Genomic DNA, 15942 nt, shown 5'->3' with positions numbered 1-15942 from the left:
CTGACCCAGTATGGCTATTCTTGTGTTCTTATGTATAGAAACAATTATAGCAAGTTCTAAGTAGATTGGGGAATTATCAATGCCCACAGAAGTCGCATTGTGATGAAACACTGCTGCTTTTTGAGAAAGCACTGGATTCCTTTAGCAAACCTAAGACTCAAAGCAGAACCATTTTCTACCCCCCCCCCCCCCCGGGTTATTTCTTTACTCAGCTGCTCTGACCATTACGCAGAGCTCCACTGCAGCCAGCTGCTGCTGTCTGTCACAATCAGAAGTTATTGTTGAGAGAGGTTTGAGTGTTGTCATCCCAGCCCCAGGAAATAGTGATCCAGTCCTGCCTTGCGATACCCATTTATGTCAATTTACCTTTTACATCTCCTTTTGCTGTATCACTACAGAAGACATCATTGGAAAAACCTAGTAGCTGCATTATGGACTAACTGCTAATTATAAACTCCATGGAAGTGAAAATATGCACAAGTTGTGAAAAGCAAAAAGATTTTTTTATATACCACTTACATCATCACTTCCTTCAATGACTCAATGGCTCTCTCTAAAATGACTTTGTCGGGGTTATCATCTGCTGTGTGCTTTTTAATATCTGCAAAGTATATAGTAGCATTCTTATTACTGGGAATAAAACACAACATTTGTAGCTCTGATCTCCATTTACCATGAAATAAATATATAGCATATGGTCTTAAGAATCACAAAACCTGGGATAGGATATTTAAAATGATTTCAATCTTTAGCCACTCAGCTTCTGTTCATCAATTAGCAAAGCAAAATTGATCTTTATACAAAGCTTGCCTTTCTTTTTGTGGCCATGCCAAATAAATTCATGCGACACCCCCCCCCCCCCCCCCGGCAAGGTGCAGAATGATGTACCTATGGGGAACCTGCCCAGGTCATGACCCAGTTTAAGAAACTGTTATACACACATTTACTTACATCTCTTGTGCCATAACATTAAGTATGGTTATGTCATTTTCAACTGCTGAAAATACTGGTATGTAAGACAGATCAAGAATATTCACAGAATTTAACTTGTATATTTACCCACTGTCCATTGTTTGTAATCATAACAAGTACTGTGGATGTTCAACTATAACAGGCTGAACATTTAAACCAGGAGCGGGCAATTCTAGCCAAAGGGTCACAAACCAGTCTGGTTTCTAATCTCTCTAATGAAGCCACATGAGATTTATACATATAAAAAATCACCGATTCTTATTGGGGATCTCTTGGAAACCTGAACAGTTTGTGGCCTGCAAGGAATGGAATTACCCAGAATCCTATTTTTATACTTGAAACGTTCCCAGCTGTGCACAACAAAGTAGTGCTCAAACCAATCCTCAGGAAACACCCAGATGAGACATACTTTTAGGATATACAGTGGGGGAAATAAGTATTTGATCCCTTGCTGATTTTGTAAGTTTGCCCACTGACAAAGACATGAGCAGCCCATAATTGAAGGGTAGGTTATTGGTAACAGTGAGAGATAGCACATCACAAATTAAATCCGGAAAATCACATTGTGGAAAGTATATGAATTTATTTGCATTCTGCAGAGGGAAATAAGTATTTAATCCCTCTGGCAAACAAGACCTAATACTTGGTGGCAAAACCCTTGTTGGCAAGCACAGCGGTCAGACGTCTTCTGTAGTTGATGATGAGGTTTGCACACATGTCAGGAGGAATTTTGGTCCACTCCTTTTTGCAGATCATCTCTAAATCATTAAGAGTTCTGGGCTGTCGCTTGGCAACTCGCAGCTTCAGCTCCCTCCATAAGTTTTCAATGGGATTAAGGTCTGGTGACTGGCTAGGCCACTCCATGACCCTAATGTGCTTCTTCCTGAGCCACTCCTTTGTTGCCTTGGCTGTATGTTTTGGGTCATTGTCGTGCTGGAAGACCCAGCCACGACCCATTTTTAAGGCCCTGGCGGAGGGAAGGAGGTTGTCACTCAGAATTGTACGGTACATGGCCCCATCCATTCTCCCATTGATGCGGTGAAGTAGTCCTGTGCCCTTAGCAGAGAAACACCCCCAAAACATAACATTTCCACCTCCATGCTTGACAGTGGGGACGGTGTTCTTTGGGTCATAGGCAGCATTTCTCTTCCTCCAAACACGGCGAGTTGAGTTCATGCCAAAGAGCTCAATTTTTGTCTCATCTGACCACAGCACCTTCTCCCAATCACTCTCGGCATCATCCAGGTGTTCACTGGCAAACTTCAGACGGGCCGTCACATGTGCCTTCCGGAGCAGGGGGACCTTGCGGGCACTGCAGGATTGCAATCCGTTATGTCGTAATGTGTTACCAATGGTTTTCGTGGTGACAGTGGTCCCAGCTGCCTTGAGATCATTGACAAGTTCCCCCCTTGTAGTTGTAGGCTGATTTCTAACCTTCCTCATGATCAAGGATACCCCACGAGGTGAGATTTTGCGTGGAGCCCCAGATCTTTGTCGATTGACAGTCATTTTGTACTTCTTCCATTTTCTTACTATGGCACCAACAGTTGTCTCCTTCTCGCCCAGCGTCTTACTGATGGTTTTGTAGCCCATTCCAGCCTTGTGCAGGTGTATGATCTTGTCCCTGACATCCTTAGACAGCTCCTTGCTCTTGGCCATTTTGTAGAGGTTAGAGTCTGACTGATTCACTGAGTCTGTGGACAGGTGTCTTTCATACAGGTGACCATTGCCGACAGCTGTCTGTCATGCAGGTAACGAGTTGATTTGGAGCATCTACCTGGTCTGTAGGGGCCAGATCTCTTACTGGTTGGTGGGGGATCAAATACTTATTTCCCTCTGCAGAATGCAAATAAATTCATATACTTTCCACAATGTGATTTTCCGGATTTAATTTGTGATGTGCTATCTCTCACTGTTACCAATAACCTACCCTTCAATTATGGGCTGCTCATGTCTTTGTCAGTGGGCAAACTTACAAAATCAGCAAGGGATCAAATACTTATTTCCCCCACTGTACATAAATGAATCCACTACCTCTGTTGTATGCAATTTTGACTTAGGTTTTTCAAGATGTCTACAATTATGCATAACTGGCTGGGTATGTTCCGAGGACTGGGTCGAGATCCTTTGCCTTCATAGTAAACTTGCTAGAGGATAATTTTACACACCGATTTGATCTCACCAAATAAAGCATTAGATAAAACGTTGCTTAAAAAAAAAAAAAAAGAAGAATCATTGCTATTACTAAGCATGAGATCTGTAATTTCTTGACCTCCATGTTTTAATTACAAACCAGCTTAACAGCGCAGTGATGTCTGTGCAGACACTTGAAATACTTTACCGTTCAGAAGAAGAGCAACGCTGGGTAATCTCTGTACTGGTCGGATTAGTAGTTCTGCTAGAGTCTGGCGTCCACACTCTGCTTTAGCTTGGTTAATCTGAAGGAGGGGGGGGGGGGGGGGGCGACAAGAGGCCACAATTATATGTGCAGAAAGTTTCAGAACAAAAACACAACCAAGATATGGGAATATATATTCTCACGTTAAATACAAATTCCTGGTTAAATAAGGTCAAATGGTATCAGAAACACCAGCTTTGTGAAGCCTGTTTTTTTTTTTTTAATGAAAAATTCAAGTATGACTATCCCAGTAATGTATTAAATATTTAAGGAAATGGCCATATGACTTCTGGTTCTACTGCAGTCTAGCAGAGGAAAACAGTACAAGCAACCCAGAGAAGAGTGGAGGAGTGGCCTAGTGGTTAGGGTGGTGGACTCTGCTCCTGGGGAACTGAGGAACTGAGTTCGATTCCCACTTCAGGCACAGGCAGCTCCTTGTGACTCTGGGCAAGTCACTTAACCCTCCATTTCCCCATGTAAGCTGCATTGCGCCTGCCATGAGTGGGAAAGCGCAGGGTACAAATGTAACAACAACAACAAAAAAAAGTGTAATCTATGCAAACAGCTAAATATACTATGAGGCCCATTTTAGAAATGAGCAGTATGTCTGCAATCCTCAGTTTCCCCTTATTCTACAAAAGGCTCTGCCAAACAGATCCTTTATAAAATACTTAGGATGTGCAGGAGTGCAAGTCATTATGTCAGCAGAAAACAGCAACGTTAGGAATGAAAAAAGTGTCCACTACACGCCTTTTCACTGCTGCTGCCAAACACGGTGGGCTCTTAGCTGCAACAAGAAGCCCCCTATCTGGTAACAGGGAAAGTGATAGATCTAGCCCAGATACCTCCAACTCTTACAGGAGGCTCTCCCTGTATTTTTTTTTTTTTTGGGGGGGGGGGGGGGGGGGGGGAAGAGAGAATGGCAGGACCGATCTTTAAAAATCTTTGCATTCTGGTGAATACACAAAACAAAGATATAGGAAAGAAGTATAAAACCAAAAGTTCAGGCACAGTATTCAAGCATAAAGTGGACAAATGGGCCTGTTGACCATTTCAGAAATTTTACAAAAGTGAAGGAAGAAAGAGTTAAACAGGTAAAGCTGCCTTAATTTCTGTGAAGGGGGAAAGAAGAGTATAATTCTAGATAATGTACACAATTGTGGTAGTACCCACTTTCAAAAGTGTATGCAGAGTATTGAACTCACATATACAGATGAAAGTTTAAATATCTGCATTTTAAATGATTAAAATATTAATCATACACCCTATTGTATTTTTAGATCAATGTAGAGCAATGATGCTAAAATAGTCATCTATGGTTGCTAAAGAACCCATCTTCAAAAGATTATTATGGGACACTGTAACTGCTTTCATTATAATGTATTACAGGGAAGGCTCACCAGGTTTCAAAATTAGGACATTCTGTTATCTTTCACCCCTCAGTGGAAACTAAGTAGTGGTCCTAGTTAGTACCAAAAGGGAAAATTAGGTTCTTACCATGATAATTTTCTTTCCTTTAGTCATAGCAGATGAAGCCATTACGTATGGGTTGTGTCCATCAACCAGCAGGGGGAGATAGAGAGCACTCAACTTTTCACAGTGCCTCATGGCCAGCTAGCTCCACTGCCTCTTCAGTATTTGAAGCTTCCAAAGCAGTATGGCAAACCGCAATGGGAATAACATGAACTTTCCTCACAGCGAACGATGGCCCCTTAACAAGGGCATAAACTCAACAAAAGGAGGGAATGAACTCATCCTCCTGGAGGGAATAAACTCGTCCTCCACTTTGTATAAACGGAGGGAATACTTGCATCCTCCTGGAGGGAATAAACTGGAGGGAATGAACTCATCCTCCTAGCACTGTAACAAGAATCCTGAAGACTGTTTTCCGACTCCCCAAGGAAGGAATATAACTTCAGGAAACAAGAACAGCACCTAAAATCAGAATCACTGCAATACAGACAATCATACAGGGAGGGCTCATGGCTTCATCTGTTTTGACTAAAGGAAAGAAAATTATCATGGTAAGAACCTAATTTTCCCTTCCTTGTCATCAAGCAGATGAAGCCATTACGTATGGGATGTAAAAAAGCAATCCCTAAATAGGGTGGGAACAAGCCACACCATGCGCTAGCACCTGTGCTCCAAAACGCGCATCCCTCCTGGCAGCCACATCCAGCCTGTAATGTCGGGCGAAAGACAGCTTAGAAGCCCATGTTGCAGCACTGCAAATCTCATGAAGAGATAGTGCTCCAGTTTCCGCCCAGGAAGAGGAAATCGCTCTTGTGGAATGTGTCTTAAAGGCTTCAGGCGGAGCCCGGCCAGACAGCAGATATGCCGAAAAGATAGCTTCTTTGAGCCAACGGGCAATAGTGGCTTTAGACGCTGAAGACCCTCTGCGAGGACCTGCAAACAGCACAAAAAGATGATCAGAGGTCCTGAAAGAATTTGTAATTCGCAGATACTGCAACAGAGTCCTGCGCACATCCAAAAGGTGCAACTGCCCAAATTAATCTGGAAACTCCTCAACAAAGGAGGGAAGAAAAACAGGCTGGTTTAGGTGAAACGCTGAAACCACCTTAGGCATGAAGGAAGGAACAGTCCGAACCGTGACCCCTGACTCTTGAGAATTGCAGAAAAGGGTCTCTACAGGACAGCGCCTGGAGCTCTGACACCCATCTCGCCGAGGTAATGGTCACTAAAAAGACGGCCTTCAGTGTCAAATCTTTCTCTGAAGCACGCCGAAGCGGTTCAAAGGGAGCCCCCTGAAGGGCCTTCAATACTAACCCCAGGTTCCAAGCTGGACAAGATGCCCGCACGGGAGGACGGAGCCGAAGCACCCATCTAAGAAACCGTGCCACATCTGGATGAGCAGCTAAGGACACGCCTTCAACATTGCCAAGCAGGGAGGCCAATGCTGCCACTTGCACCCGCAGGGAATTATAGGCCAAGCCTTTGTGTACACCATCCTGCAAAAAGTCCAGAATCGGCGAGACAGGAGCCCGCAACGGAGAAAGCGCTCTTGAAACACACCAGACTTCAAACTGGCGCCAAATCCAGGCATAAGCCACGGAAGTGGAGCGCTTACAGGCCTGCAGGAGAGTGGAAATTACCTTATTTGAGTAGCCTTTCTCTCTCAATTGCGCCCTCTCAATCGCCATTCCATAAGACCAAAGTGGCAGGCATCCTCCATGGCCACCAGACCCTGTGACAACAGGTGCGGAACCAGAGGTAACGGAAAGGGAGCCTCCAACAGCATCTGTCGGAGGTCCGCATACTAAGGCCTCCTGGGCCAATCCGGGGCGATGAGCACCACTTCTCCTGGATGCAGCCGAATCTGCAGGAGCACTCGCCCTATCAAGGGCCACGGAGGGAACACATACAGCAAGCCCAGGGGCCAGGGTTGAGCCAAGGCATCCAACCCGGCAGAGCGAGGATCCCTCCGTCTACTGAAGAAGCACGGGACTTTGGCATTAGAACTGGTCACCATAAGATCCATCACTGGCTTGCCCCATTTGGCACATATCTGCAGGAATACATCGTCTGCTAGTTCCCACTCCGCTGGATCGGTCTGATGCCGGCTTAGATAGTCGGCTTGCACGTTGCTCTGACCTGCAATGTGAGCTCCTGACAGGGACTGTAGATGCAGCTCGGCCCAGTGGCAAATTTGTTCGGCCTGCGCTGCTAGAGCTCTGCACTGAGTGCCGCCTTGTCGATTTATGTAGGCCACTGCTGTCGTGCTGTCCGACATCACCCGGACAGCCAATCCTTCCAGGGTCACTTGAAAGGCCAGAAGAGCCAGAAACACCGCTTTCAACTCCAGGTGGTTGGTAGACCACTCCGACTCGTCGGGTGTCCACAGACCCTGGGCTTCCCCTGGCAATGTGCGCCCCAGCCCTTCAGGCTGGTATCTGTCACCACTAGGCACCAATCGGGGAGCGCCAGCGGCATTCCCCGCCGCAACATGCTGTCCGAGAGCCACCACTCCATACTGAGGCGGGCCGCAGTGAGCCAAGAAAGTCTGCACTGATAATCCTGAGATACTGGAGACCATCGTTGAAGTAGAGAATACTGTAGAGGTCTCAGGTGCGCTCTCGCCCATGGCACCACTTCCAAGGTGGCCGTCATCGATCCCAACAGCTGGACAATGTCCCAAGCTCGCGGGCGGGGCATCCTCAGGAGTAGACTGACCTGATTCTGAAGCTTGCACTGCCTTTGCTCGGGAAGAAACACATAGCCCGAGGCTGTGTCGAACCTGGCCCCAAAATATTCTAGAGATTGCGAGGGGGTCAGGTAACCTTTGGACATATTGACTACCCAGCCCAGAGATTGAAGGACTGAAACCACTCTGGCTATAGCTAGATAACTCTCTTTTTCTGAGTCTGCTCTGATGAGCCAGTCGTCTAGGCACGGGTGAACCCGGATACCCTCTCGCCTGAGAAAGGCAGCTACTACCACCATTACCTTGGAGAAGGTTCAGGGAGCTGTCAAGAAAAAAAACCTCTTTTTCAAGATCGCTGCGCTAAAGCGCGACACGACTATTTATTTTTTAACACTGTGAGGAAAGCAGAGGCAAAAGAGGTAAATAAAAACACTCCGGAGGCTCAGATAAGTGGGAAAGGCGAACCAATGTGCCTGCATCCACTGAGTGGGAAAGGACAGGGAAAAGCAAGCTAATATGTCCACATCCACGGGGGCATGGGTAAGGCAGGGAAAGGGCTGACCTATGTGCCTTCAAAGTGAAGCTACTACAGCCTCTAACACCCCGGCTAACAACTGGCAAGCCAGGAGCCACCCCCAGGCAGATTTTTGATGGAGCTCGAAGAAGCTGCAGCCACCCTGCTTGGGGAGATTGAGAATACTGAAGAGGCAGTGGAGCTAGCTGGCCATGAGGCACTGTGAAAAGTTGAGTGCACTCTATCTCCCCCTGCTGGTTGATGGACACAACCCATACGTAATGGCTTCATCTGCTTGATGACAAGGAATGTTTGATTCTGGATTTGAATTTTAGATTTACAATCGCTCCTCCCTTTCCCAAATCCAAAATCAAAGACAAGTTACAAGTTACTTCCCTGCTCAAGTGGGCTTACAATTTAAGTTTGCACCTCACAGAAAGGATGATCTAACAAAGGATGTTGGGAGGGCTGGAACTCTGGCTCCCCCTACTGCTCTAATTAAGCTACTCCTCCACTTGGTAATTGGAAATTGAACTGAACACAACTCATTCACTTGTGTATGATGGAAGGGATTTAGCTTTTTGCAATATATGAACAGAAACATTCCTTGCACACGTAGAAAGTTTTGGCTCCCTACACAAGGAAAACTATTGGTGGAATATACATTACACAGGCAACTTGAGCCTGCAATCACCTCAAAACAAAAAGAAAACCCATTTCACCCTGCAAATTTATCTGGATATTTGGAAGTCACACATACTACATTTTAGTTATCATTGCCACTTAATAGGCTAAAAGTAATGCCTTTTATTCTAAAGACTCAAGCTTTTAGGTCTTCAATTTCAATTTATGCACCGAGATTGATAAAATCCCATCAGCGTAAAGTCCCACAATATTCAACCAAGAATTATATAATAAAACCAAAGAACTGTCTTATACTGGTCAGTAAATTTAAGGGAGAATTACCATTAAAAGAAGAAAAAAAGAAATCTCTCTAGTAGCCTCACTATAGAGAACGTTAAAATCTATTCTGCTTGCGGCAGAGCAGCCAATTGGTCAGAACTACAGAATATATGGGGCTGGGAAAAGTAATTCTCATACCTGTGGTTCACAGGCTCTTACCATTAATACCCTTGTTTAATTGAAGTGGTCTTTTCTTATTCAATAAAAAAAGGGTAAGAATCAAAAACAACTCCATCTTTGACACACTAATATACAAAGTAAAGCAGTCCAGAAATGTGTGGGATGAGCAGACTACTAGTTGTAGCCCATAGAAAAGTGATATCAAATTTATGACCCTTTAAAATTGTTAAATATTTCATTGGGGCCATTCCATGTCAAGTGGTCTGGTAGTCCCTGTGCGACCATCACAGATTTCGATGAAATTTTCTGTGAACATTCATACATGTCCCCAATGAACATTGGTAAAGTTTTACGTTCGCCGATGCAATACTTGCTGAGATATAGAAATCTGTTTGACCCCATACTGCAGATATAAAAAGCCAAAAACTTTACAATTTTTTCGAGCTGCAAATTTTTCGGACCAAGTTTGCTCCAAGTTTTCTTCATGGAAATCGCTCATGAAGATTTTTTTATTATTTTGTTTAATAGAGCGCAAAAAGTTGTACAAGATGGTCAAGTTTTGTTTCTCTCAACAAAATATTGCCGGAGATACAGTGTCTCAAAGTTGCCGAAATCTCGAAGTTATACCATAGAAGGCTGCAGTATGGGGTCAAACAGATTACTATTATCTCGGCAAGTATTGCATCGGCAAACGTAAAACTTTACCAATGTTCATTGGGGACATGTATGAATGTTCACAGAAAACTTCATCGAAATCCGTGATGGTCGCGCAGGGCACTTCTCTGAAATCAGACCACTTGACATGTAATGACCCACTGTTAGAACTTTTCATGAGTGCAACTTGAAAAACATCAAATACAAAGATATTTAGAACCAACAAAAGCCACTCGGGGGTCTAGTCAGAGAGCCACATGGTAAAGCACATGCACCCTCTACTGCAAAATATAATATATATATATATGCTGTAGGCATACCCGTGCCCCAGATCTTTCTGTATCAGCCAATTGTGCCTTGGTGCTTGGAAAATGGGATGCACTGAGCAAGGTCAGTCTGCCAGATAAAATAATTTTTCCCTTATTTGGTAGTCTCCACCACAATACCAAATAAGGGGAAAATTCCCTGGCAGACTTGCCACTCTGAGCATCTCAGGATGCACTGGATTGGGGGTCAGGCTACATTACACATCACTCTTAGGCTTTTGCGGAATATATCTAGTTCTATGCAGAGCACAAAAGAAAAAAATAATTTGGGAGGATCAAAAATCTGACCCAAACAATTAACTCAAATGTAAAATAAAAAAAGTTTTCAGGTGTTTTCTGAACTTTAAATACTCCTCAAGAGCACGAACTGAACCATGGAGAGAAATTCCGAAGAGGCTGCTTGATAGAACAATGACTAGCTCAAATGTCTGATACTTTTAACCAGTTTAACCAAAGGAAACTCTATCTCTGGTCTATCTAGCATGGAAAAATGATTAAGTCAAATAAGAAGACATATCTCCAACAAGGGATCGAAAAACTACCGAACATAAAACTTAAAATTAGATCTTGCCAATGAAGCTTGCAAAAATAAGGCGATATATGATCATTCCAACAACAAAAAAATAATTTGTACAGAAAAAGTTTGATTAGTCCCGACGCTCTCTCAGCACTTCCTTTGTGAAGCCAACATAAACAAGATTGTAATAAACACATTTAGATAAGGATTGCTCTATTAATCTAAAGCATGTTTGAAAATTGCGATGAATAGCTTTTAACTTTCTTAACAAACCAATGGAATCTTTAACCGCTTTACTTTAATTTACCATTGTAAGCTCACTATCCACCTCTGCTCCTAATAAGCGAGTTGCAAGCTCTATATTAAAATTATTCTGCCCTACAGAAAAACTTTTTACCTAATATATGCTTAGGGAAGCCTATTGATTAAAATTTTGGTTTTATCTGGATTCAACTTTAAGCATGCTGCATTTTCCAAGATGGCACCACTCCTGCATTGTAAAAAGCTATGCTTGGAGGGGTGCAATGCTAGACATCAGAGATTTTGTTTAAGGGATACTACTATTACTTAACATTTCTAAAGTGCTACTAGGGTTACGCAGCGCTGTACAATTTAACAACCAAGGACAGTCCCTGCTCAAAGGAGCTTACAATCTAAAAGACGAAATGTCAAGTTGGGGCAGTCTAGATATCCTGGATGGAGGTATAATGGTTATGTGCCAAAGGTGACATTGAAGAGGTGGGCTTTGAGTAAGGATTTGAAGATGGGCAGAGAGGGCGCTTGGCGTATGGGCTCAGGGAGTTTATTCCAGGCATAGGGTGAAGTGCCACTAGACACCAGGAAAAAGGCAGATACAGAATGCTAGAATCAGAAGCATAGGAGTTGGGAGGAACAGTGCCAGGTCAAGGTCATCCTCTCAACTACCCCTTTTATGCCGCCTCACACCTGGAGGTATTTCTAATATCAATTCTGCCCAGTAGACAAAGTGCACAGCTGAGTAGCCAATAGCCTCTTTACTTTAGATTTTAAATGTGGTGCTTGCTGGAGGTCTACTGTGTGGGTTAACTTCAAGACAAGCACTTCTTGCATCATGTGGCCAGTAGACCACTCACTAATTGCATGCTTCTACAACCCCTCAATTTCTTAAAGTTTTCAAAATCTAATACCTAATTCTGGAATAAGTATAACAAGTTAACATAAATGTCCTAAAATTTCTAATTCCTGGGCCAAATCTAAACACAGATTCTCTACTATTCAACATCAATGAGTACAAAGTATATTTATATTCATCTTGCACACTTTCACAGTTGAACGGTTTGAAATACAAGACGACTAAGCCCCTATAAATGCAAAATTAGGTTTTAGAGATTTAACAAACTTAATTAGCCTACCTTTAAAAATGCATGAAATCTTGGCTTCTGCTTTTCACAGTTGATAATTGTCTCTTTGCTTATTTCAAAAAAGTTTACAAAAGGTGGATATATTTTCACCAGATCTTTTGACTGAAAAACCCCAAAAGAACAAGAGAAAGATGTTTTCATTTCAGGTGGAATTTCTTCATTAAAATAGATTTAAGATGGAACTGCAATAAGCAACATTTCCCCTCCCCCCCCCTCCCCCTGATATTCACCACTATAAACACTCAGCTACTAACCAGTTCAATAACGTTTTTTGCAGCTAACCGTGAATATTCAGCTAGAGATAACTGGTTATCTCCTGCTGAATATGGAGTTAGTGCCTACTGGCTACCATTACATTGGTTATATAATGCGACTTATCCAGTTAGGCGCAGTTATTCAGCACAAGACTGGATAAGGCTATTAAATCAGGCTGCACAAATAGCAGTCCTATCTTTAACCGATATAACTTAACTGGTCCAGCCAATGAATATCCAGTGGAGGAGTAGCCTAGTGGTTAGTGCAGCGGACTTTGATCCTGGGGAACTGGGTTCGATTCCCACTGCAGCTCCTTGTGACTGTGGGCAAGTCACTTAACCCTCCATTGCCCCTGGTACAAAATAAGTACCTGTATATATGTAAACTGCTTTGAATGTAGTTGCAAAAACCTCAGAAATGCGGTATGTCAAGTCCCATTTCCCTTTCCCGATTTGAGATTCTACATGGAACGTTGCTGCTATTGGAGATTCTAGATGGAATGTTGCTACTATTTGAGATTCTACATGGAATGTTGCTATTCCACTAGCATAAGTACATAAGTACATAAGTAGTGCCATACTGGGAAAGACCAAAGGTCCATCTAGCCCAGCATCCTGTCACCGACAGTGGCCAATCCAGGTCAAGGGCACCTGGCACGCTCCCCAAACGTAAAAACATTCCAGACAAGTTATACCTAAAAATGCGGAATTTTTCCAAGTCCATTTAATAGCGGTCTATGGACTTGTCCTTTAGGAATCTATCTAACCCCTTTTTAAACTCCGTCAAGCTAACCGCCCGTACCACGTTCTCCGGCAACGAATTCCAGAGTCTAATTACACGTTGGGTGAAGAAAAATTTTCTCCGATTCGTTTTAAATTTACCACACTGTAGCTTCAACTCATGCCCTCTAGTCCTAGTATTTTGGATAGCGTGAACAGTCGCTTCACATCCACCCGATCCATTCCACTCATTATTTTATACACTTCTATCATATCTCCCCTCAGCCGTCTCTTCTCCAAGCTAAAAAGCCCTAGCCTTCTCAGCCTCTCTTCATAGGAAAGTCGTCCCATCCCCACTATCATTTTATTCGCCCTTCGCTGTACCTTTTCCAATTCTACTATATCTTTTTTGAGATACGGAGACCAGTACTGAACACAATACTCCAGGTGCGGTCGCACCATGGAGCGATACAACGGCATTATAACATCCGCACACCTGGACTCCATACCCTTCCTAATAACACCCAACATTCTATTCGCTTTCCTAGCCGCAGCAGCACACTGAGCAGAAGGTTTCAGCGTATCATCGACGACGACACCCAGATCCCTTTCTTGATCCGTAACTCCTAACGCGGAACCTTGCAAGACGTAGCTATAATTCGGGTTCCTCTTACCCACATGCATCACTTTGCACTTGTCAACATTGAACTTCATCTGCCACTTGCACGCCCATTCTCCCAGTCTCGCAAGGTCCTCCTGTAATCGTTCACATTCCTCCTGCGACTTGACGACCCTGAATAATTTTGTGTCATCGGCGATTCCCACTGCAGCTCCTTGTGACTGTGGGCAAGTCACTTAACCCTCCATTGCCCCAGGTACAAAATAAGTACCTGTATATATGTAAACCGCTTTGAATGCAATTGCAAAATACCGCAGAAAGGCGGTATATCAAGTCCCATTTCCCTTTCCCTTAACCAGGTAAGTGTTTAGAGCAAAAAAAATAAATAAATAACCGATATTCAATGCCAGTTGCCGGAAACAGCACAACATTCAATATCTGGATTTAACACTGCAGCGGGCAGTCCAAGCACTGCCCATCACCGGCACCAAGATATAGTACAATGCTCATGCTTAAAACATTTATACAAAGCAATACCAGTACCAGATTTTGAACCCTTTCAAATATGCAGAGTAGCATACACAACATGTTAAATGGGGCACACTAATGGTTCAGTGGGAGCACTATAAAGTGCCATCTGGGTTTGCGTCTCAAGTCACTAGGGATACTAGAGGCAACATTCACAACCCCTATGGGAAGGGGACCGCTCAGTGCATGACACCTGCTGACCACATGATTGTAGAGATTCTGGAATGCTGCCTACGGTTGAGGACAATGACTGGCTGAGAAGCCAGATAAAATTAAAGGGAAAATCCTTAGGTTGATGCAATGAATTTTGATTTGCAACTGATACCAGCCCTACATCCAACTGATACTCTTGGGGGAATTCTGCATTCTTTATTTTGTGTACAATTCAATCAAAAGGCTTGGCTCCCTCCTGCCCCCAAGCCTGACACATGCTCTACTTACTTTCTTCCTCCTCAGGCTTAACCCCACCCAGCAGTATCACGCTCCAGATTCCACCTTCCCTAGCTTGCTCTCCCTTCAAACTTAACTTGAAAACCTCCAGCCTTGATCCCACCCCTCTCCACAAAAGTTCCAAATCCCAGCTCTGTTTCTTCTCCAAGATGAACACCTAGTAGCTTTCCCTCTCTGCTCCCTAGTTCTGTTTCCCCCACCCCATTCTCTGCTACTCGCTCTACACACTAACAAAACCACCGTTTCTTCCATCCTCTTAGCTTTTTCTCCCTTACTCCCCACCCCCCAAACCTTTGTCCCTCTAGCTCTTGAACCGACAGCAGGCACCCCTCCCCCAGTTCTTTCCCCTTCTACTCCCCCTGGTTTGCTTAAAGTTTGCCTCAAGGTCTCACCCTGTTCCAGCATAACCCCTGGTTTATCCCCCACCCCAGGCCCAATATTCCCTCTAAGCTGTGCAGGAATCCACCAACTGCATTCCTGCCGGCGGAGAGCTGATGCTTCAATATCATGTTTTCAAGTCACTAGGGATAGGCAGATCCTCGAGTCCTGCAGAACTGGTGGTGCTTTTACAATAGTGAGGGATATGCCATTGGCAGGCATGTGAGGACTTCCTCTGCACTTTTGCCCAGGATCATAAACCCAGCTTACCATATCCCTATTCCTTACCCCCCCCCCCCCCCCCATACACACACCCCTATTCACATAGCAAGAGGAGGAAAGCAGCTACACATCCTCTGCCACATCTACTGCTCCTGCTTCCCCATGGAGAATTGTGTGGCAGTTGCAGAATTTTGCAGGGGTAAGGCATTCTGCCCAGCACAGAACTCCCCAGGAATAAATTACTACTACTTATCACTTCTATAGCGCTACAAGGCACACGCAGCGCTGTACACCATACACGAAAAGACAGTCCCTGCTCAAAGAGCTCACAATCTAAATATGGAATGTTGCTAGTGGAATAGCAACATTCCCTGTAGAATCTCAAATAGTAGCAACATTCCCTGTATAATCTCAAGTAATAGCAACATTCCAGAATCTCAAATAGTAACAACATCCCATGTTCCACTGCACTAAGCACTAGGCTACTCCTCCACTAGCAACATTCCATCTAGAAGCCTGCCCTTGCAGATCAGCAACGCGGCCGCGCAGGCTTCTATATCTGTGAGTCTGACGTCCTGCACCTGCACGACGTCAGACTCACAGAAACAGAAGCCTGCGCGGCTACGTTGCTGATCTGCAAGGGCAGGCTTCTACATTACTAATACTACTACTTATCACTTGTATAGCGCTACAAGGCATACGCAGCGCTATACACCATATACGAAAAGACAGTCCCTGCTCAAAG

The 15942-nt window shown here is 44.1% G+C and overlaps 1 protein-coding gene across 1 annotated transcript in view; it reads right to left on the bottom strand.

The window, feature by feature from the left end:
- Positions 1-15942, bottom strand: part of ECT2 (epithelial cell transforming 2) — a 79592-nt gene that overhangs the window by 33116 nt on the left and 30534 nt on the right. Inside the window, exons 17-19 of the mRNA XM_030216850.1 lie at positions 12018-12128; positions 3314-3410; positions 520-601 (exon numbers count right to left, since the gene is read on the bottom strand). Of these exons, the coding sequence (XP_030072710.1) occupies positions 520-601; positions 3314-3410; positions 12018-12128 (290 nt within the window). The remainder of the gene's footprint in view (positions 1-519; positions 602-3313; positions 3411-12017; positions 12129-15942) is intronic.

The sequence above is a fragment of the Microcaecilia unicolor genome, chromosome 10 (genome assembly GCF_901765095.1).
Source record: "Microcaecilia unicolor chromosome 10, aMicUni1.1, whole genome shotgun sequence".
NCBI classification, from domain to species: domain Eukaryota; kingdom Metazoa; phylum Chordata; class Amphibia; order Gymnophiona; family Siphonopidae; genus Microcaecilia; species Microcaecilia unicolor.
The sequence above is the reverse complement of the archived record's forward strand: the minus strand, read 5'-3'. Positions and strand labels throughout refer to the sequence as shown.